General features: G+C 36.4%; 1 protein-coding gene and 1 pseudogene across 5 annotated transcripts in view; both read left to right on the top strand.

Annotated features, from left to right (window-relative positions):
• DIAPH2 (diaphanous related formin 2) overlaps positions 1-23,677 on the top strand; it is a 1,156,455-nt gene that overhangs the window by 859,143 nt on the left and 273,635 nt on the right. For all 5 annotated transcript variants that reach the window (XM_041741554.1, XM_041741555.1, XM_041741551.1 and 2 more), the window contains one exon: positions 20,832-20,996. In XM_041741554.1, the coding sequence (XP_041597488.1) occupies positions 20,832-20,996 (165 nt within the window). The remainder of the gene's footprint in view (positions 1-20,831; positions 20,997-23,677) is intronic.
• On the top strand, positions 1,847-5,965 carry LOC121483201 (annotated as a pseudogene).

The following is a 23,677-nucleotide window of genomic DNA, read 5'->3' on the forward strand; positions in this document are numbered from 1 at the left end:
GGACAACATTGCTGTTCAGTTAAAATTTCAGCCAAGTGGCATCAATGGAAAGCAAGATGTGGTCTGCAGTTGTGCTGAGCTGCATTCAATGGCTCTCTGTGATTAATTAATATCCTCCTGCTTGGCAAATGCGCATACATTAAACTCAGCATCACAATAGCAAAGATTCACTCATGGCCTTGGTAATGGATGCACACCTGTCCTGTGGAGCAATGTATGTAGGGCATTTGTGTTTTCATAATAGGAGTCTCTGCTTTCTGGAGGGTATTATGCTGAGTGAAATAAGTCAATCGGAGAAGGACAAACAGTGTATGTTCTCATTCATTTGGGGAATATAAATAGTAGTGAAAGGGAATATAAAGGAAGGGAAAAGAAATGTTGGGAAATATCAGGAAGGGAGACAGAACATAAAGTCTCCTAACTCTGGGAAACAAACTAGGGGTGGTGGAAGGGGAGGAGGGCAGGTGTTGGAGGGGAAGGGGTGACGGGCACTGAGGCGGACACTTGACGGGATGAGCACTGGGTGTTTTTCTGTATGTTGGTAAATTGAACACCAATAAAAATTAATTAAAAAACAAACAAACAAACAAAAAAGGAGTCTCTGCTTTTTTAACTAGGTCATTTCTTAAAGAGGAAAGAAGCAGCAGATTAAAGTAAACAGGAGAAGGAGGTTGCTTGATTGGACAATTTGAAAATCTGGTTTAGAAAGATTCCCCACAACTTCTAAACTGAGTAGTTACAATTAATTTCTGTGCCTGTGTTCTGAAATATAAGCATGTTCAACAGGCTTTATTTTTGTAAACAAGTATCTGTGGGCTTAAGAAAGTTCTTTTTTATTAATTTAACCCTTTTTCAGGGTTGACATTTTCCTAATACTTAAATTGCCTTTATTTTAGATGAAATTTTTCACACCTTTCCCTAACAATCCATATAATTCATTCTTTCTTAACTCATCTGAAAACAAAGATGCCCCTCCAAAAGCAATCACTCTTTTTCCCTGTTGTAAGCTTTGAGGCATGTATTTTCCTGTTTTGTAATAATATCAAACCATATGGGTATGTAGTATTGTTGGGTATATTTTAATTATATTATTATCTTGCCCTAAAAATGCATTAGCTCTGGGGCAGCCCCAGTGGCGCAGCGGTTTAGTGCCACCTGCAGCCCAGGGCGTGATCCTGGAGACCCTGGATCAAGTCCCACATCAGGCTCTCTGTATGATGCCTGCTTCTCCCTCTGCCTGTGTCTCTGCCTCTCTCTCTCTGTCTCTATGAATAAATAAATTTAAAAAATCTTTAAAAAAATGCATTAGCTCTTTAACTATTAGGTTATCATTTTCCCTAGATCTAGCATCTGCCATTGCTCTTGTTTAATGTATCTCAGCTTCAGTCCAATCTAAATAAAATGTCTTTTTTATTTGCTGAGAGTCCTAAATTGGTAGTAAATGTGCAAATATTTAAATTATTTTCCACATGTTCTTTTTAGATACTTATCCTTATTTCCTACTTTTATCGTGACTGGGAAAAATATAAGCTGAATAAATATTCTATTTGATTCGTAAAATAAGTTCAAGATAATTCTTATACATATTAGACTATGTAGCCATATTCATCATTTTTGCTAGTCTATTATTTTTATCTAAATTAAGTTTCATTCACCAATGAATATTAGAAAGCACTATACATCATTAAAAATCTTTATTCATAGATTAAGTATTTCCCAAGATATATTACTATATAAACATATTCTTTCTCCTTCTATCAAAAAATGTCTGTAAGGCATCAAGATAAAAATAATAATGTATTCTACAGACAGGATAAATCAAAAGTGATAAGGATAAAAAAATCAGATTAGACATTCCATTTGCCTACTCAGTATGGTGTCTCTTGCTCAGGTTTCCATCTTTACAGAACTCATTGGGTATGTTTCACCCACACTGCAATCTGATTTTCTTTTGTCTACCATTTACTGTTCAGTTAATATGTGTTTAGATGTGTGTTTTATGCAAAAATAACTAACTGCCTAACATTTTGGCACATTTTGCTCTTATGGCTTGACAATGCCTGGGCATTTGTGGATAAATGACATATTTTTTTTTTTTTTGTACATGAGTGAAAATCACTCCCCCCAACTACATACCTCACTTAAAATGAGAATACATGAAGATGCTAAAAGGAAAACTCACACTTAAAAACTCCAGTAAATCTTTTATCAGAATGATTCAAGTATATACAGTAGAAGCGTGCATTAACAGAGTATTTTGTTTTGAGACTTTAAACTGAGCACTAATATACATAACCTGTTCTATCATTTATTTGGAGCTTATCTCTGCATCTAAATTTCCTTAGACCATTCAATGACTGCTTTCAGTATTTTCAGGCATCAACATGTCTTCCTGGGCACCTGGGTGTTACAAAGGAGAGAACACACAGGAGGAAACCAGCCAGGTTCTCTACTTGTGGGCAGCTTAATCACAGAATATTCTTATTGTTGCTATAGCTCTAACTCCATTGCTGTTCCCTGGGTTACTCTGCTGAATACTTAGAAGTCTTCTCTTGCCTTTTTGACAAAGTAGCCCTAAAATTTAAGTGTCAAAGTCTATCTAGGCCCAACCACTGGCACTTTTTCTCTCCTCCCTTCATTTCTACATGGAGACACACACACATACACTTCCTCTGGGCTCCTAAGCAAGGCCTATGCAATATTAAATTGCCAGGGGAAAAAGAGAAAGTCACTGACCCCTCTAACTTCAACTGGCACAGAACCCTGAGACTACTTAGATAGATAAGTAAAAATTTGGATTCATTAAGAGTGTGTGTGTGTGTGTGTGTGTGTGTGTGTGTGTGTGTGTGTGGAGAGTTTGTGATCTAAGTAGAAGTTTGCCTTTTTATTACTGTGGTGAAAAATACCTGAAATCTATCTTCTTAACAAAATTTTAAGTAAAATACAGTATTCTTAACTGTAAGCACAATGTTGTATCACACATCTAGAAGTTTTTCATCTTACATGCCTGAAATTCTATGCCCAATTGAATAGTATCTCCCCATTTTCCCTTCCCCCAGCTCCTGAAACCATCATTATAATTTCTGCTTCTATGATTTTGACTACTTTGGATACCTCATATAAGTGATATCATGCAGTAATTGTCCTTCTATGTCAGGCTTATTTCACGTAGTATAATGTCCTCCAGGTACATCTATGTTGTAGCATATAGCATATTTCTTCTTTTGTGTGGTTGAATAATATCCTGGTGTATGTATATGCCACATTTTCTTTACCCATCCATTGATAGACATTTAGATTCTTTCCACCTCTTGGCTATTGTGAATAATGCTGCAATGAACATGTGAGGACAAATATCTCTTTGAGATCCTGCCTTTTTCTTTTTTTATCCCAAGTGCTGACTTTTAATAATACAATGACATTGAAACATACATGGTTCCTGAAGCTTCATGAAGGCGGTGGGCGTGTTCTGTTACTCCACAGCCCACTGGAATCTGTGCCCATCCGTCCTTCCCAAGCCCACGCAGACCCAGCCAAGTTGCCCATGCCTGAGAACGTGGCACCGCGGAGCAGGGTGCTTGCCGAGGCTCCTGGTGGCTGTAGCAAAACTGCCTATAAGGACCATGACAAGCTGACCCAGATCCACTTCAGCAACATTCCTCGGCCAAAGCTATTGCTGATGCTATTAGAACAAGCCTTGGACCAAAAGGAATGGATAAAATGATTCAAGATGGAAAAGACGATGTGATCATTACAAATGATGGTGCCACCATTCTTAAACAAATGCAAATGTTACATCCAACAGCCAGAATGCTGGTGGAGCTGTCTAAGGCACAAGTTATAGAAGCAGGAGTTGGCATCAACCACATCAGTGGTCATCATTCCTGGCTCTCTTAGATTCCTGTACCAAGCTTCTTCAGAAAGGGATTCATCCGACCATCATTTCTGAGTCATTCCAGAAACCTGTAGAAAAGGGTATACAAATCTTGACTGACATGTCTCAATCTGTGGAACTCAGTGACAGAGAAACTTTATTAAATAGTGCTACCACTTCATTGAACTTAAAAGTTGTCTCTCAGTTATTCAAGTCTGCTTTCTCCAATGCGTGTAAATGCAGTGATGAAAGTGATTGACCCAGCCACTGCTACTAGTGTAGAACTTGGAGATATTAAAATAGTTAAGAAACTTGGTGGGGCAATTGATGACTGTGAGCTGGTAGAAGGGCTGGTACTTACTCAAAAAGTGGCAAATTCTGGAATATCCAGAGTTTCAAAGGCTAAGATTGGGCTTACACAGTTTTGCTTATCTGCTCTCAAAACATATGGATAATCAAATAGTAGTTTCTGACTATGTCCAGATGGACTGAGTACTTTAGGAGGAGAGAGCCGATATTCTCAATTTAGTGAAGCAAATTTTAAAAATAGGATGTAAACATAAGCCACATCTTCTTTATCCATTCATCTTTCGATGGACACCGAGGCTCCTTCCACAGTTTGGCTATTGTGGACATTGCTGCTAGAAACATAGGGGTGCAGGTGTCCCGGCGTTTCATTGCATCTGTATCTTTGGCTAAGTCCCCAGCAGGGCAATTGCTGGGTCATAGGGCAGGTCTATTTTTAACTCTTTGAGGAACCTCCACACAGTTTTCCAGAGTGGCTGCACCAGTTCACATTCCCACCAACAGTGTAAGAGAGTTCCCTTTTCTCCGCATCCTCTCCAACATTTGTGGTTTCCTGCCTTGTTAATTTTCCCCATTCTCACTGGTGCGAGGTGGTATCTCATTGTGGTTTTGATTTGTATTTCCCTGATGGCAAGTGATGCAGAGCATTTTCTCATGTGCATGGTGGCCATGGCACTAGAGGGTATTATGCTGAGTGAAATAAGTCAATCAGAGAAGGACAAACATATGGTCTCATTCATTTGGGGAATATAAATAATAGTGAAAGGGAATAGAAGGGAAGGGAGAAGAAATGGGTAGGAAATATCAGAAAGGGAGACAGAACATGAAGACTCCTAACTCTGGGAAATGAACTAGGGATGATGGAAGGGGAGGAGGGCAGGGGAGGGGTTAATGGGTGATGGCCACTGAAGGGGGCACTTGACGGGATGAGCACTGGGTGTTATTCTGTATGTTGGCAAATTGAACACCAATAAAAATAAATTTATTATTAAAAAAATTCTTGAAAACAAAAAAAAATTAAATTAAATTTTAAAAAATTAAAAATAGGATCTAATGTCCTCCTCGTACAGAAGTCTATCCTGAGAGATGCTCTATGTTTTCTTGCATTACATTTCCTGAACAAGATGAAGATTATGGTGGTTAAGGATGTTGAAAGAGAAGACATTCAATTCATTTGTAAGACCACTGGAACCAAGCCAGTTGCTCATATTGACCAATTCACTGCTGACATGCTAGGATCAGCCGAGTTAGCTGAGGAGGTCAATTTAAATGGTTATGGCAAACTGTTCAAGATTACAGGCTGTAGAAGTCCTGGAAGAACAGTTACAATTATTCATGGATCTAACAAATTGATGATTGAAGAAGCTGAGCGCTCCATTCATGATGCCCTATGTGTTATTTGCTGTTTAGTGAAGAAGAGAGCTCTTATGGCAGGAGGTGGTACTCCAGAGATAGAATTGGCCCTGCGGTTAACTGAATATTCACGAACAATGCGTGGCATGGAATCCTACTGCAATCATGCTTTTGCAGATGCTATGGAAGCCATTCCATCTACACTAGCTGAAAATGCTGGCCTGATTCCCATTTCTACAGTAAACAGAACAAGGAAACCAGCATGCCCAAGGAGAAAAAATTACCAGTATTAATGTCTGAAAGGGTGATATTTCCAACATTTTGGAGGAACTGGTTGTCCAGCCTTTGTTGGTTTCAGTCAGTGCACTGACTCTAGCGACTGAAACCATCCAGAGCATTCTGAAAATTGATGATGTGGTAAACACTCGGTAATCGGATTAACACTGGCCAACTGGTGCTGCTGTGGCCACTAACTGCTGTGTGTGTCTGGAGTGGAAAATCACCTTCGTGTTTTTGCTTTTTGGAAGATTTGTTTCCTTTATGAATCCCTACGCCTGGTCTTCCAGTTGGCACTTGCTTGAAAAATTGTATTGACACAACTTAATTAAAATATTAAATGTTTGATTTCAAAAAAAAGAGAAACATATATATGGTTCCTAAGATCATGTAATTTTTTGAGATGTCAAAAATACCTATAGACAGCAAACACAGTAAAGATAGATTTGCAAACCTAGTTTATATCCATATCACTAACTGAACACTACTGAAGGTATTTGGTTATTGTTTCTTTTCCTCAAGCAGAAAAATTTCACAGGGCATAATTTATCTTTCAAACAAAAGAAAGAAAAAAAGGAATGCATTCTCAGGAAGTAATACCACTGTATTTCAAAAACTTCTTCCACATATAGCATCTAAAAATGCCTTTCAGAATTAAAGAATGTGATTTCATACTTAAAACATACATTAAATTGATGTTAGAAAAAGCATAGCATCTATTAGGGATGCAGTAAAATCAATAAATTCTTATATATATCCATGTATAGTCACATATACATATACACATAAATGTATACATAGAAAATCTTAAAAATTAAATGAAGAGTTGTTTAAAAGCATAAGAAATATGTTGCAAAAATTATCTGTCTAAAAAAATTCTAACAAGAATAAAATTTTCCTAGTGGACATTCTGGCTCAGGGTCAGTCCAGAATAAGCTATTACCATATTGACTAAACTGAGGGAAATATTCTGAAATGTTTTGCTTCCATGATGAAGATACTATTAGATTAGTGCTCCTTATATCCTGAAATGCACTTGTTTTCAACCTTGTAAAAATTTTTAGTAAGTGAGGACGAGATTAGGGTTATGGTTAGGGTTACATGAACATCTAAAGAAAGTTCATATAAGGTGATGGCATGAATGCATTCTGATAAATGAATATATATCTTCAAAGCTCAGGGAATTGGGAGTAGCAAATTTAATGTCAGGAGTGACAGCCCAGATTGTAAACAAGTAAGAGTCCTCGATAAGCAATCAGGTTAGAAATACGAAGTATATTTCAAAGCCATTTTTTTTTTACATTCGAGTATTATGCCTGTCTTTATGATAGTTTATTATAGGTAAAATTTAGGATGATGTTGCCATGTACTTATTTGATCCTTTAACCCTGTTTTAGAGATCACAGGACATACAAAAGATGTGCAAAAATTACTTTAACTATCATTTACCCTCAATCTAGAATAGGAAGGCTTACTGTAAAACATACAACTAATTTAAATAATATATTCAAGTATTTCCATTAAAGAAATCAAAGTATTCACTTTTTCTCATATTAGTGCTTCCATTTTACCTGAATACTTAAAGAATCTAGCATTATTTACAGCTGGTAGTAACTTTAAAGAATCTCCATTCTAGTTGCTTATTTTGCAATGGGAGACATGAATCCTACAGGTTACTCTGCCATGGAAAAAAGGCATGAAATCTCTGTCAATTCATAGGTCTTTCAAATATACAGATTTGGCTCTTTATGAGTAAATTTTGTTTGGCAGACTTTTCCCTTTTTGTTGCCACTTCTTTACCACGTTGGTGATTTTAGTTAAGGAAAGATAAATAAATGGCAAAGCATTATCAGCTGAATTTGAAACTACAACTTGGACTGAAAATGCATTATTAGAAACTATCTATAATTCAGTACAAGAATCCCCAAACCTGAAATGGACCATATTAAAACAAATGTAAAAAAATGATAATAAAATGCCCAAAGAATTCAAAGAACTATTTTACAGTGAGAAATCAGTCCCAAATACCTAGACATTCATTCCAAAGCAGCAGCAGATATAGCAGAAGTACCTGGTATAGTAAAAATTTAAAAATAAAAAAACAGTGTACAGTAATGATGAGAAACAGTTATTTGCAGATACTTGGCATCATTTCTAATTAATTTCATAACTATATATAGTTATTGTTGAGTCTATAATATTATGTCTTAAGGTCCTTTATACCCTAACTCTGTCACTCCCCAAAACAATAAAAGTCAATTCCTCAGGGACATACCCTTTGCCAAAAGTCATACTGACTACATATTTTGCATCATTGGCATTTGTAGTTAAATGACTTTTTATGGTCATTGGGAACTGTTACCACAGACTATGGGATAGGATATTTTTCTCTCCTAGCTAAAGTTATAATTCCAGACTATTCTGTATTTTGAGGATGTATCAAATCCAAACAGGGATCCCTGGGTGTCTCAGTGATTCAGCGCCTGCCTTCAGCCCAGGCCGTAATCCTGGAGTCCCGGGATCGAGTCCCTCGTTGGGCTCCCTGCATGGAGCCTGCTTCTCCCTCTGCGTGTGTCTCTGCCTCTCTCTCTCTGTGTGTCTTTCATGAATAAATAAATAAAATCTTAAAAAAAAAAGCCAAACATATTCAGACCAAGAGCATGTTCATTGAATCAATAAGAATGTTAATGGAGGGGATCCCTGGGTGGCGCAGCGGTTTGGCGCCTGCCTTTGGCCCAGGGCACGATCCTGGAGACCCGGGATCGAATCCCACATCGGGCTCCCGGTGCATGGAGCCTGCTTCTCCCTCTGCCTATGTCTCTGCCTCTCTCTCTCTCTCTCTCTCTCTCTCTCTCTCTCTGTGACTATCATAAATAAATAAAAATTAAAAAAAAAAAAGAATGTTAATGGAGCACTGTTAAGGTACCATCGTGATCTAGATTGTATTAGATGAGAGGAAGTCTCTGTTCTATTTTCCTTGGCTTTGCAGTTCTCACTGTTTTCATAGAGGCTGATCTCCAAGTTATCAAAGAGCCCAAGTATGGAACCCCGTGTTTCATAGATGGTTCAATATGTCATCTTCCAAACAACTCTTCTGTTACCAGTTAGGTTCCTACAAACAAGTAAGATGATACTCCTCTGTATAAAAATCATTGATTACTTGCCTCAAAGAAAACTTGAGAACCTTAATATGCATTCAATACCTTTCCAGGTATAGGGAAGAAAAGACTTGCCATATGTTCCTAAGTTTGATAGGTGGCTCTATACAACAAACTGATAATAGATTAAAGGAAGAAAAGATATACAGATTTAGTAATGCTTAATATGATGTACACAAGGACATCACAGGGGGAAAAAGTGGATACCTAAATAAGTGGTGAGATTTGAGAGCTTTTATGCCATCTTATGGGAGAGAAGATATAGGCTACTTAGAGGAAAAGACTTTTAAGAAAGATGAATAGGAACATAGAAGAATAAATGGAAGATATGATAGTGTGTGACACAGTTTGGGTCATATGTCAACTTCTAGTCTCCTCTCCTTTTTTAAAAAAAGATTATTTATTTAGAGAGAGAGTAAGTGGGAGGAGGGGCAGAAGGAGAGAGAGAATTCTGAAGTAGACTCCCCACTGAACATAGAGCCTGCCAGGGGGCTTGATCCTAGGACCCTGAGATCATGACCGGAGCCGAAATCAAGAGTTGGCTGCTTCACCAACTGAAGCACCCAGGCACCCCTACTTTCCTTTGATAAGAGTCAATCTTCCTTGGTTGATGAAACTCCCAGGAAGATTTATAACACAGGAGTTCCTTTTAGAGGATCTGTCATTAAGCAGATAAGGAGAGTTCAGAGAAAGCTTCTCCTTACATTTGCTGTTTTTCCAAGTGCCTTCAACTCAAAATCAATCATATGTCAAAGAGGCATGTTTTAGGTGGCCTGTTCTGCCACCTATCACAGTCTTATCTTCCTCTACATCTCCCTGCATACTCAAACTATGTTTTCCCATAATAGAGTTCTTTGGTAACTCTGGATACATTTATATCTTTCCTCATGCTATTCTCATTGTCTGGAATGTCTTCTCTCTAGATTGAGAAATCCTTCCCATACTTCAAGATGGAACTCAAAAGTTAACTTCCCTCTGAGATCGTGCCTAATAATCTCAGAATCACTTCCTGCTATGCATTTCCACATCGTTCTTGAATTCCTCTATGGAGCTTAGTTTATGTTACTATGTATTTTTATTTATTTATGTAACAGGGGAAGCAGTATAGCATGGTGGTTAAATACATAGTTTTGTATTGTGGGAGAATGGGGAAAGGTACCCAGATTCAAATCCTTAATGCACCACTTATTACTGAGATGGCTTACTTTTGAGAAAGTCAGTTGATCTCCCTGAGGCTAATTTCATCCTGTGGAAAATGGAGTTAGTAATAGCATATATGCATATAGGGCCATTGGGAGGGTTAAATATGACAAGACTTACAAAGCATTTAACTCAGTGACTGCTTCATTGTAGAGTTCAATAAACATTACTTTCTGCTATTGCTGCTCTGCCTCTCAACACTAGTTTATAAATTCAGTGAGGGTTAGGAACCATGTCTCATCACTTTACTTTCTTTTACTCTACTTAGTCTCTAACAGTTTTGTATACAGTTTTGCTACATAATAAATGATGCTGAGAACTAAATATACAGTAAGGCTGGAGGTTGGACTTGATGTAATTAATGTATGTCCATGCATGTTATGAATATTAAATAACAATACTGACCTTCCAAAATATTAAACTCAAATTGTATAATCATAACTTTTATGTTACTCTAAATACAACTGTTTATATGCCAATCTGCATAGTTATGTTTTGCCTAACACCTGCTATTTTTTAACTGCCTTTGATTCTATGTAACATTCTTAATAATTTATTAAATATGCTTTAATCGATTATTCATATAATATCCACTCTTATCAGTAGTTAGGAATTAACAAGTAGACTTACTATTAATAATCTGTGTTCCATTAGTCCTAAGGATGTTTTTGTTATTATTGTTAGTGTGGAGTGTGTGTGTGTGTGTGTGTGTGTGTGTGTGTGTGTGAATGTAACTAGTATCTCTTATGCCTTTGAGCAGAAGAAAACTGATCCTATCATTTCCTTATTTAAAACTCACCAAAGACTTAGAATTTTCTCAGGAAAAACTTCAAAATGCTTAAGAGACCTGTAGAATCTGGCCCCTAAGTACCTCAGGAACTTTCTACCTCCTATCTCCCACTTACTCCAGAGGCTCTCACATTCGGGCCTTTTCCTCTTCTTTGTGTTCCTACAATATTTAATATCTATCAGAGCCTTCATACACCCTTACCCCAGTGTTCCTTATCTTGGCTCTTCCCTTTCAGGACTCAGTTAAGTCTCCCAAATATGCATTCTTTAATAGCCTCTGCTTTACAATCACATTTATTTTTCAATTTGTAATTTTATTTTATTTTTTTCTTTGTGTTTAAAAATTTTTTTTTAATTCATGAGAGACACAGAGGGAGATGCAGAGACATAAGCAGTGAGAGAAGCAGGCTCTTCACAGGGAGCCCTATGTGAGTCTTGATCCTGAGATCCCAGGATCATGCCCTGAGCCAAAAGCAGATGCTCAACCGCTGAGCGACCCGGGCATCCCTATTTCTTTGTTTATTGTATGTCTTCCCACAAAACTATGTCTATGAAATCATTGACCAATGACTTTTTGTGAGTATTTACTACCATATCCTCAGCACCTAAAAGATACCTGACACATGGCAGGTACTTAATAAATATATTTGAGTAGATAAATGAAAAAATCACTCTGCTGGGTGTCTAAGAATGTGAAGGTAGCCCATCTTCAAAGGAAGGGTAAAAATAAATCTACAAAAGATGAAAAGGAAGTAAATAATGAAAGGAGGTAGAGAAAAGGAGTTCTGAGTGTACCTCTTACCTTTGTCATCACATTTGTAGCTTTAAGTGGAGACTGATTTAAAAACATTTTCTTTATACATGGCTGAATCAGGCCATCTGTGGAAAAGTGGGGTCATTACAAAATGGTTTCATCTCTCCAATAACATAATTGCCTCCTATATGTTAAAAACTGGGGATCCTAGTTCAAAATTTTTATAATTAACTATGCTATCTTTGTTATATTGTGTCCTATCCCTAAGTTTTGTAATATGATATTTTAAAAAATTTTGTAATCTATATCCTAAAGTATTTTATTGTGTTGAATCCAAGTGGAAATTAAAACATTCATTCCTTATTGTCCTTGCTAATGTTTCACATTTTAAAATATTTGTCCACACATATTCATCACATAATGTGTGATTTATAAGTAAATTCCAAATACTTTGATATATCTTAATATTATTTTTAAAAGATAAATTTCTATGAAATACAAATTTTTACTAAAAATATATTCAAACTGAAACATTAATATTTTGTTTTTAGCATTTAGAGAAATGTTTTCTGGCAGGTTATGGAAAGAAGAAATGATATTTATAATCTTCAATAGAGTGTATATTTGTAACTTCTTTTTATTTTAATGAATAATTATGCCATGTTGCTAACGAAAGCTTGTGTGAAGGTTAAGTGGATCTCAAGTTGATTTTCCCCTGTTCTCAACAATCCAGCAATAACACTATTTCAAATTTCAAGTTTTTTTTTAATTAAAAGCATAACTAATGTACTCCCTATGAAAATGAGAAATTTTAAGAACTGATTTAACTCAATTACCTGTGAGATACATAAACTCCTTCATTCCCAGTGCCCTGCTAGTGCTTATTTTGGTTCTACTGGAACAAATTTTCTGTGGTAACAATTACTCTTTATATCAAAATTAGTAAAATGATAAATAGTGTTCTCTGCCTAGTATTTGATAAAGCAATACTATGTAGGGTAGGAAAAAATTTTCCTCACCCCTCTCAGGGTCTCTGGGTAGGTCTAAAAATTAAACTGACAAAGAGATTAAGAGGAGAAAAGCATACAGATTTATTGAATATAACTTTGACATGACATGGGAACCTTCATTAGGAAATTAAGAGCCAAAGAAATTGTTAAACCTCTTTTTTATGCTAGATTTGATAAAGCCTAGAAAGTTGTGGAAAGATATAATAGGGCAAAAAGCATACATTAAATGTATTAAACTGGGGGGAAATTAGCAAGACCTGTCCATTCAGAATCTTTTCAGTATCCCTCCATCTTGGAGATAAGGGTATTTTGTTTCCTCAGGGTATAGGAAGGCACTTTACACATGGAGGCCTTATAACTTGCTTCAGGAGAAAGTCAGAGTGACCTTCCTGCTTCCTCCTTTCTCTTAAAATTTTGAATGTGCCATGGTGCCATATTTTGGAGTAACATGTCCTGAACCCTATCAGCTACTTAGCCAGTTAGAGGGTGAGGGTTAATAATACCTACCTTTAACAAATTTATAGACAGGTACAGCTACCAAAAATAGTGAAAACCGATATATAATATACCTAAAAGTGTAAAGAAAATAATTTGCTTTTGAGTAAATGCCTATGGATGAATACAGCTGTTTCAGGTTGAATTTTAAATCCATACTATTACAGTATTACTATGTAATATACTCTATAAATTTACATATATTCACACAAAAATATAGATGATAAAGTTCTATATAATTCTGTATAGTACATAAATACCCAAGTAACTGAAGATTGCTTCCCTAGGTCAGATTGTCAAGTGAGTTAATATAAAAAGGCTTTGTGGGATCTATGATATATGTTTTATAAATTAAGTATCCAGATTCGGATCAACATTAAGATCAAATGGTTTAAAATGAATATTTAGGGCAGCCTGGGTGGCTCAGCAGTTTAACGCTGCTTTCAGCCCAGGGCGTGATCCTAGAGACCGGGGATCGAGTCCCACGACAGGCTCCCTGCATGGAGCCTGCTTCTTCCTCCGCCTGTGTCTCTGCCTCTCTCTCTCTCTCTCTTTCTCTGTGTCTCTCATGAATAAATAAATAAATAAAATATTTAAAATAAAATGGATATTTATAAAAGTTTAACATTTTACCTGCTACTGCAAAGAAAAAGACATTGGGTTAAAGATTGTCCAAAGAAGGGCCAAACACAGGGACCTAAGAAGAAGCCCATTCCCGTACTGTCCCTAGAGGATGAAGATTAGGGATGTCAGGGCCAGGAGCCCCCCCCCCCCAGCCTCGGATAACCCTTAAAGTGGGGGGGTCAACCAGTGACCTTCCTGGTTGCTATGGGAGCTCAACATTCAGTTTTAACTGAGGCAGAAGGAGCTCTATCTAAAGATGCATTCTTTTGCCTAAAGTTAAGCTCTCAAAGCCAGCCTATTTTTGCCTTTGAATGGAAAGATCCTGAGACGGGATTCTCAGGACAACTCACTTGGACAAGGCTACCACAGGGATTCAAAAACTCCCCCACCTTGTTCAACGAAGCCTTGCATCAGGACTTGGCAGAATTCTGCCTCTCTCTCTAGGTCTATCTTGAATAAGATAGTTGTTCAGTTTGCCAACATATAGCATAACACCCAGTGCTCATCCCTCCAAGCGCTCCCCTCAGTTATGTGTACTCTTTTTTTTTTTTTTTTTTTTAGTTATGTGTACTCTTTAATCCTCATCCTTATTTCACCCATTCCCCCAACTCAACTCCCCTCTGATGACCATCAGTTTGTATTCTATGGTGAAAGTCTGTTTCTTGGTTTGTCTCTTTTTTCCTGTTCTTGTTTGTTTTGTTTTGTTTCCTTGTTGGACCCTGGCTCACGGGTGCCAACGTGTCCCGGTGGACGCCCCAGAGACTCAGACCCCAGACAGGCAGATGCAATTAGCAAGAGGGTTTATTGGACGTTTGCGCAAACGGGCTCCCCGCCTCCGAAGAGGAAGAGAGCCCCGATTAGCAATTACAGGTATCTTTTAAAGGTAAAAGAAAAAACCCGCTTCAAGACAAAAGAACCACGGGAGTTGCATAGCATTCAGGTTACCGATTTCTCAGAAGGTCAACATGAACCTATTCAGGGACATTCCAATCAGGGTGTGGGGGAAAATGGTTTTCTTATCACAAACAGAATGCTTTTTGTTGCTAAAACTTCAGGAAGGCACCTGGATGGGCTGCCTCTGGATTAGGGCTGATCCTACTTACAGGGGGGTTTCTTCATCCTTAAGGAAACAAACAAATTTCCTTAAGGAAATTCTGTGGAATTTCCAAATTCTGTGGAATTTTTTTTTTTGACAATTTACTCTTTATTGATTAAAAATGAAGGAAACATGCAGCAAAATACAAAGTCAAAAAAAGGGAAGGGGGAGGTAAAATATTTTACATCTTCCATAATCTACCAGACATCATAGGAGGAACCTCCATTTATTGATACACCATTATTCTATCCTCAGATTATTAAATAGTATCAGCTGGCTCTAGGATTTGGTTCAAAACTTAAGCAAAAACCTCAAACAAATCCATTAGTCACTTAGAATAAGACCATACACTTCACAAATGGAATTGGCACATGTTATCTTGTGCTAAATTAGTCTCTACCCCAAGGGACCTGGGGATCCTGGGGACCTAGAGACAGAGGTGCACCCTAAGCCACTGCTCCTGGAGAGAAGCGAGGTCGCTCACTAAGGTCGCTCATATGAATGAGATAATATGGTATTTGTCTTATTCTGACTGACTTATTTCCCTTTGCATTAGACTCTGTAATTCCATCAATATTGTTGCAAATGGCAAGATTTAATTCTTTTTTATGGCTGAATAATATTCCAGTGTGTGTGTGTGTGTGTGTGTGTGTGTGTGTGTGTGTGTGTACACCACCTCTTATGTATCTATTCATCCATACATGCACACTTGGGCTGTTTCCATAATTTGGTATTGTAAATAATGCTGCAAATAACATAGGGATGCATCACTTTGAATTTGTGTATTTTTGTATATTTTGGGTAAATACCCATTAGTGTAATTACTGGATCATAGGGTAGTTCTATTTTTAAATTTTTGAGGCACTTTCATACTGTTTTCCATACTGGCTGTACCAGTTTATACTCCCACCAACAGTGCAGGAGAGTTCCTATTTCTCCATATCCTCTCCAACACCTGTTTCTTGTGTTTTTGACTTCAGTCATTCTAACAGGTGTGAGATGATATCTCATTGTAGTTTTGATTTGCATTTTCTGATGATGAGTTATGTTGAGCATCTTTTATATGTCTGTTGGCCATCTGGATGTCTTCCTTGGATAAATGTCTGCTATGTCTTCTCCCCATTTTTAAAATTGGATTATTTGTTTTTGAGGTGTTGAGTTCTATAATTTCTTTATATATTTTGAATACTAAACCTAAGCTACCAGTTTAAATACCATCTTCAGCTAAAGACAAAAGAAAGAAAGGTGTAAGGACACTCATTATGGGGAAGGGGCATATGGATAAGGAGGGAATTCACCATAAACAAGGGTACAGTTTTTATGCATATTTAAATCTTCGACTTAACCAGTGATACTCTGGATACCACTGAATCTCTTGTGATATAGAGTCATACTTCTCTTCCAACTACAGAGGAGACATCCTTTGTAAATGTAAATTTCCCTCTCAAAAAAGTAACTTTTACTCTTTTCAGAGCTTTTCTTGTGTCTACTGTTTCTCAATCATCTCAAAATAATCTATAACATCTGCCTATTTCTTAAATGGATTATTTGTGTTTTGGGTGTTGAGTTTGGTAAATTCTTTATAGTTTTTGGATACTCTACCTTTATCAGATATGCAAATTTGCATTTCCATATATCTTCTCCCAGAGAAAGACAAATACCATATGATTGCATTCATATGTGGAATTTAAGAAACAAACAGATGAACATGGGGCAAAAGAGAGAGAAACAAACCATAAAACAGACGTAACTCTAGCAAACAAACTGAGGGTTGCTGGAGGGGAGGTGGGCAGGAGAATGAGTTCTATGGGTGATAGGTATTAAGGAGAGCACTTGTGATGAGCACTAGGTGTTGTATGTAAGTAATGAATCACTGAATTCTACTCCTGAAATTAATATTGCACTTTATGTTAACTAACTGAGGTTAAAATTAAAATATGAATAAATAAATAAATAAATAAATAAATAAGCCAAGGAGGCATATTTTAGGGTGGCATATTCTGCTTCCCTTCACTAAATGCTAATCCTAGATGGATGGGTGCCTTCTATCTCTTTCTACAACTCTGAAATTTGAATACTAGTATTTCTCTGCCTTTTTGATAAGATTGTTATGAAGAATATGGAACATAATAGAAGGGAAAGTGTATCATAAATGGTAAAATTCCATACAAATGCAAATTAATGTTAGAATTATTTCTAATACTAGATTATAAACTATTTAAGGGGCTGGATTGGCTTTAATGATCATTAGATCCATCACAATGCTTAGCAGAATACTAACTAGTGAGTTTAATGGCTGCTCAAAAAACTAAAATAAAAATTTCCTAAATGCAGTAAAAGGATGAAAAGGAATGATAGTGACTACTAGCTCTATTTTACCTGCAGTTCCAGTTAGGATTTGGTGACTTCCTTGCAATTGTGAAAGATTTCCAATGCTGACTCATGCCATCTATCCCTTTTACAGGATAATCACTTTGAAGACAATAAGTAAAGGACTTGGAGATTGGTCTGCTTTCCATTTGTTATTTCTAGGATAAGCCATGCCCAGAATTTTTCAAATTTTCTCACTTCGGTATACAGAATTTCTGAAATCTTTTTTTTTTCCTAGGAGAACAAATTTATGAAGTCATGTATCATTACATAGACATTTGTAGCTGGTAAAAAAAATGTTATGATAGATGGGAAACATACAGTTTTTTTCCCCTTTTTTATCTTTTGCTTTTCTCTGTGTGGTACAGATGTTGAGCCTTGTGAAATATACAGTTTAGTACTTTGCATTGCAAATAGAGTACAAGTAAGTGACCTTTGATAACTTTTATGCCTAGCAACAGACTCTATGGCATGAGTCTGTTAGTTTAGGTAAGAGAGACTAGCAAACAAAAATCTCACTTTCATTCTGTGCTAGGAAACGAAGAGTATTCATATTTCTGCAACTGTTAAACAAGATGTTTAACAATTTCTTAAAAGTCAAAGAATATATGGTAATAGCTCAAATGTGTATGTAGCAGTATATGAGATCTATTTTTGCTAAAAAAGAAAGAGTAAGTCAGAAATGCATTAATTCTTTCAGTCTATTAAGGTCAAAATGGACTTGGGGATTGAAAGATTTAGTGTTAATTGTTAAAGCAAGGGAAGTTTTTTGTGTTGCTAATGTGAATGCTAATATTTAAGTACCATAAGAAAGAAAATAGGTAGGGTCCTGTGTCACTTTTAAAAATCACCTTGTATCCAATAAGTTTCAGCTGCAAAGTAATTTTCCAGAAATGGTCTGAGAAAAAAAAAAAAAAGTAATGGTCCAATGTTCTCCATTGACTTCCATTGTAAAATGAGAGCTGTGTTCCCCTTGAAAATAAATTTGGCCCCAAGTTAATAATAAAACATACTGCAGAATTCAGAAAATCTTAAATATATAAGATTTATATTTTTATAAATCACATATTTATATTTGTAAATTTTGAGATTAATCTTAAAATAATAAAATCACATTTTTAGTGCTGATGAAATAATAGTAAAATAATAGTACCATTTCTTAGTGCCTGATAAAATAATACTACCATAAAATATTAATACACTATAGTGGACCTTATAATAGCATGCCCCAAACTGTGTTATTATCCTTCTTTTTCAATTCTAAGCATTTTACCTTTCATGTAAAAACATTTTACCTCTGTCATCATTATATTTTTTAAATGTACCTCTAATTTTTATTTTATTTTATTTTATTTTATTTATTTCTTTTTTTTTTAAATTTTTATTTATGATAGTCACACACACACACAGAGAGAGAGGCAGAGACACAGGCAGAGGGAGAAGCAGGCTCCATGCACCGGGAGCCCGATGTGGGATTCGATCCCGGGTCTCCAGGATCGCGCCCTGGGCCAAAGGCAGGCGCCAAACCGCTGCGCCACCCAGGGATCCCCTAATTTTTATTTTTTTAAGATTTTATTTATTTATTTATGAGAGACACACAGAAAGAGAGGTAGAGACATAGGCAGAGGGAGAAGCAGGCTCCATGCAGAGATCCCCATGTGGGACTAGATCCCAGGACTCCAGGATCACAGCCTGAGCCATAGAAAAAAGACTAGAAGAAAATGCTCCAAACTGTTCACAATATTTGCTTCTGAGTTTATTGGAAGTTGTAGTTTATTTGTTTTTGTTTTCTAACTTGCCCAAAGAGATTTTTTTTTTTTTTTTTTTTTTTTTTTAAGGAGAGAGAAAGAGTGGCAGAGTTGGTAAAGCACCCAACTCTGGGTTTTGGCTCAGGTCGTGACCTCAGGGTTCTGAAATTGAGCCTGAGTTGAGCCTTGCACTCAGTGTAGATTCTGCTGGGCATTCTCACTCCCTCTTCCTCTGCACCTCTCATGTATGTATGTGCTCTCTCTTTAATAAATAAATAAATAAATAAATAAATAAATAAATCTATCTATCATCTATCTATCTATCTATCTATCATCTATCTATCTATCATCTATCATCTATCTTAAAAAAAAAGAGAGAGAGTGTGTGCACACATGTGTGAGTGGGCAAGGGAAACAGAGGGAAAGGGAGAGAGAGAAGCTTAAGCAGGCTCCAGACCCAGCATGACGTGAGCCAAAAATCAAGATTCAGAAACTTAATCAACCGAAACATCCAGGCACCCATAAAGAGATAATTTTCTATATCCTCTATAATCAGAAGAAAGTACTGTAATTTCTTTCTTTAATGATAAATTTATATATAATGATGTCTTTAGTTAGACACATAAATATATTTGATTCATTTCTATTTTGGTACTGGTTATTATCACTTTTTTGATAAAATTTTAAAAACAATGATGTAATTAATTTCTGGATAAACAACTTGTCTAGAGCATACTTCTCAAGGTATATCCAGGACTGGCAGCCTCAGCATCACCTAGGAACTTGTTATATATCATAATTCTCAGGCTCCTGGGCTCAATCCTAGCAAACAGCAATCTGGGTTTTAGCAAGCCCTTTGGGTAATTAAGGTTCTAGAACAATAACAGAATTTCTCCCCATTCTCTTTCCTCTCACTTTCTCTGTCTCCCTCTTCTCCCTTTTTCTTCATGCCTTCCTCTTGCCTTCTGTCCTTCTCCTTTTCCCCCCTCTCCTTCCCCTCTTCTTGTGGGATACATACACACACACACAAACCATATATATACAGCCTATATATAGAATTCACGGTTACCTCTCTCTGAATAGAATACGTGTATTTAGAAAGAGAATATTTTTTTCTAAGTTTTTTGTTGTTTGTTTCTGACCTACCTTGTTCATTAAAAGATAACTAAGTTTTCTGGTATTTGTACTTATATACTTTCATTTAACAAACATGTTTTGCATTGTTATACATTAGATAGTTCTGCATAATTTACAAATTTTTTAACCTCATTAACCAATATAATGATTCTAGCATATTATTATAAACTGAATTGTGTCCCCCTCCAAATTCTTATGTGAAGCCCTAGCCCCCCAGAATCTCAGAATGTGACTGACTATATTTGGAGATAGGGTTTTAAAGAGGCAATTATATTAAAATAAGGTCCTAGTTTCTGCCCTACTCCAATATGACTACTGTGCTCATAAGAAAAGAAGATGAAGACACAAACACAGGTAGAAGTACTGCTATGTGAGGATATACTGAGAAGGTGGCCATCCATAAGCTAAGGAGAGAGGCCACAAAAGAAACCAAACTTGCCAACACCTTGATATTGGACTTCTAACCCCAGAATTGTGAGAAAATACATTTCTATTGTTTAAGCTACTCAGTCTGTGGTATTTGTAATGGCAACCCTAACAAATTAATACATAAGTGTTTATAAAAATGATACAATTCAATCTTAACATCTAGTGATTGCCTTTAAGATACTATCAGGTCATGTTCCTTGACAGAAAGCTACAGCTTTACAAAGAGTGCCAGAGACCAGTATGAAAAACTGCTCACCATGCACAACAACATGCTAAAGCTCTATGAGAATCTTGGAGAATACTTTATTTTTGACTCTAAGACAGTGAGCATAGAAGAGTTCTTTGGTGATCTCAGCAACTTCCGAACTTTATTTCTGGTGAGTAATACATTTTAAAGGATTGCAAGACTTGTTGTTTGTGTCTTTTAAATAATTTATTCTGTTAGGATTTTATGTACCTATTGATCATATTGATTTCATGTTATAGTCCTTTAATGGGAATTGAAAGGTATTTTATACTTGTGACATAGATAAAAATGGTTGGCTGGTTTAATATATAATGGGGACTTAAATGAATTATCTTCAACCTTAGATATATATCTGAATTTTTCTTCACAAATTTTATAAGAAAATGAAAAAATTGGTACTTAAATGTTGTTGATTTTTATACAGCATACTATTATAATTTGACCTAGCTTAAAAATTAATATCTAAAGTAATCTTTCAATTAATACATTAACATGCTATGATTTGTGAGTAAGTTTTTGTTATAGTCTATACAAGAAATCAATTCTAAATTAGACTACATAAAAGACATGGAATATTAAATTTTATTTCATAATGTAGGCTCCAGTTTCCAACTAGAACTCTTGGGGATAACAATAGATATTAGCATTAGTTATAGATGGATAATCAGGGTGTGAGTTGTGATGCTAGAGGGAAGCAAAAGCTTCACTGTATAAGTGTTGTGGAAATACTTCTCTGCACTCAGTGAAAGAGAAGAGCACAGATTCCAATTATGATAGTAATAGAAAATTATGCATAATAGTTGATATCAAACAAGTAAAGTTACATGTATTTTAAAGAATGAACTCTAGCAATTATCCCCAACAGGAAGATCAGTTAGCAAACTAATTCATTGAGGTATGTTTCTTTTTTTAAAATTTTTTTAATTTTTATTTCTTTAGTATATTTTTTATTGGAGTTTCATTTGCCAATATATACCATAACACCCAGTGCTCTACCCATCAAGCGCCACTCTCAGTACACGACACCTAGTCACTCCGTCCCCCCGACCACTTCCCTTTCCAACCCCTTGTTCGTATCCCACCATTAGGTGTCTCTCATGTTCTGTCACCCTCACTCATATTTCCCACTCATTTTCTCCCTTTCACTATTCCCTTTCACTATTTTTTATATTGCCCAAATTAATGAGACCATATAATGTTTGTCCCTCTCCAATTGACTTATTTCACTCACCATAATACCCTCCAGTTCCATCCACGTCGAAGCAAATGGTGGGTATTTGTCGTTTCTAATGGCTGAGTAATATTCCATTGTGTATATATATATATATATATACATACTAAATGTTCTTTATCCACTCATTTATCAAAGGACACCGAGGCTCCTTCCACAGTTTGGCTATCATGGACATTGCTGCTATAAACATTGTGGTGCAGGTGTCCTGCCGTTTCACTGCATCTGCATTTTTGGAGTAAATCCCCAGCAGTGCAATTGCTGGGTTGTAGGGCAGTTGTATTATTAACTCTTTGAGGAACATCCACACACTTTTCCAGAGTGTCTGTACCAGTTCATATTCCCCCAACAGTGCAAGAGGGTTCCCCTTTCTCCACATCCTCTCCAACATTTGTTGTTTCCTGTCTTGTTAATTTTCCCCATTCTCACTGGTATGAGGTGGTATCTCATGGTGGATTTGATTTGTATTTCCCTGAAGCCAGTGATAAGGAACATTTTCTCCTGTGCTTCTTGGCCATGTCTGTCTTCTTCTGTGAAATTTCTGTCCGTGTCTTTGGTCAATTCATGATTGAATTGCTTGTTTCTTTGCTGTTGAGTTTCATAAGTTCTTTATAGATCTTGGATACTAGCCCTTTAGCTGATATGTCACCTTCAAATATCTTCTCCCATTGTGTAGGTTGTCTTTTAGTTTTGTTGATTGTTTCTTTTGCTGTGCAGGAGCTTTTTATCTTGATAAAGTCCCAATAATTCATTTTTGCTTTTGTTTCTGTTGCCTTCACTGTATCTTGCAAGAAGTTGCTGTGGTCAAGTTCAAAAAGGATGTTGCCTGTGTTCTCCCCTAGGATTTTGATAGATTCTTGTCTCACATTAAGATCTTTCATCCATTTTGAGTTTATCTTTGTGTATGGTATAAGAGAATGGTCTAGTTTAATTCTTCTGCATGTGGCTGTCCAATTTCCCCAGCACCATTTATTGAAGAGACTGTTCTTCTTCCAGTGGGTAGTCTTTCCTGCTTTGTCGAATATTAATTGACCATAGAGTTGAGGGCCCATTTCTGGATTCTCTATTCTGTTCCATTGACTATGTGTCTGGTATTGTGCCAGTAACATACTGTCTTGATGATCACAGCTTTGTAGTACAACTTGAAATCCGGCCTTGTGATGCCCCCACATCTGGTTTTCTTTTTTAATATTCCCCTGCCTATTCAGGGTCTTTTCTGATTCCACACAAATCTTAAGATGATTTGTTCCAACTCTCTGAAGAAAATCCATGGTATTTTGATAGGGATTGCATTGAACGTGTAAATTGTCCTGGGTAGCATAGACATTTTCACAATGTTTATTCTTCCAATCCATGAGCATGGAATATTTTTCCAACTCTTGTATTCTCCTCAATTTCTTTCAAATGTGTTCTGTAGTTTATAGGGTATAGATCCTTTACCTCTTTGCTTAGGTTTATTCCTAGGTGTCTTATGCTTTTGGGTTCCATTGTAAATGGGATTGACTCCTTAACTTCTCTTTCTTCAGTCTCGTTGTTAGTGTATAGAAATGTGACTGATTTCTGGGCATTGATTTTGTATC

The sequence above is a fragment of the Vulpes lagopus genome, chromosome X, assembly GCF_018345385.1.
Source record: "Vulpes lagopus strain Blue_001 chromosome X, ASM1834538v1, whole genome shotgun sequence".
Classification (NCBI taxonomy): Eukaryota; Metazoa; Chordata; class Mammalia; order Carnivora; family Canidae; genus Vulpes; species Vulpes lagopus.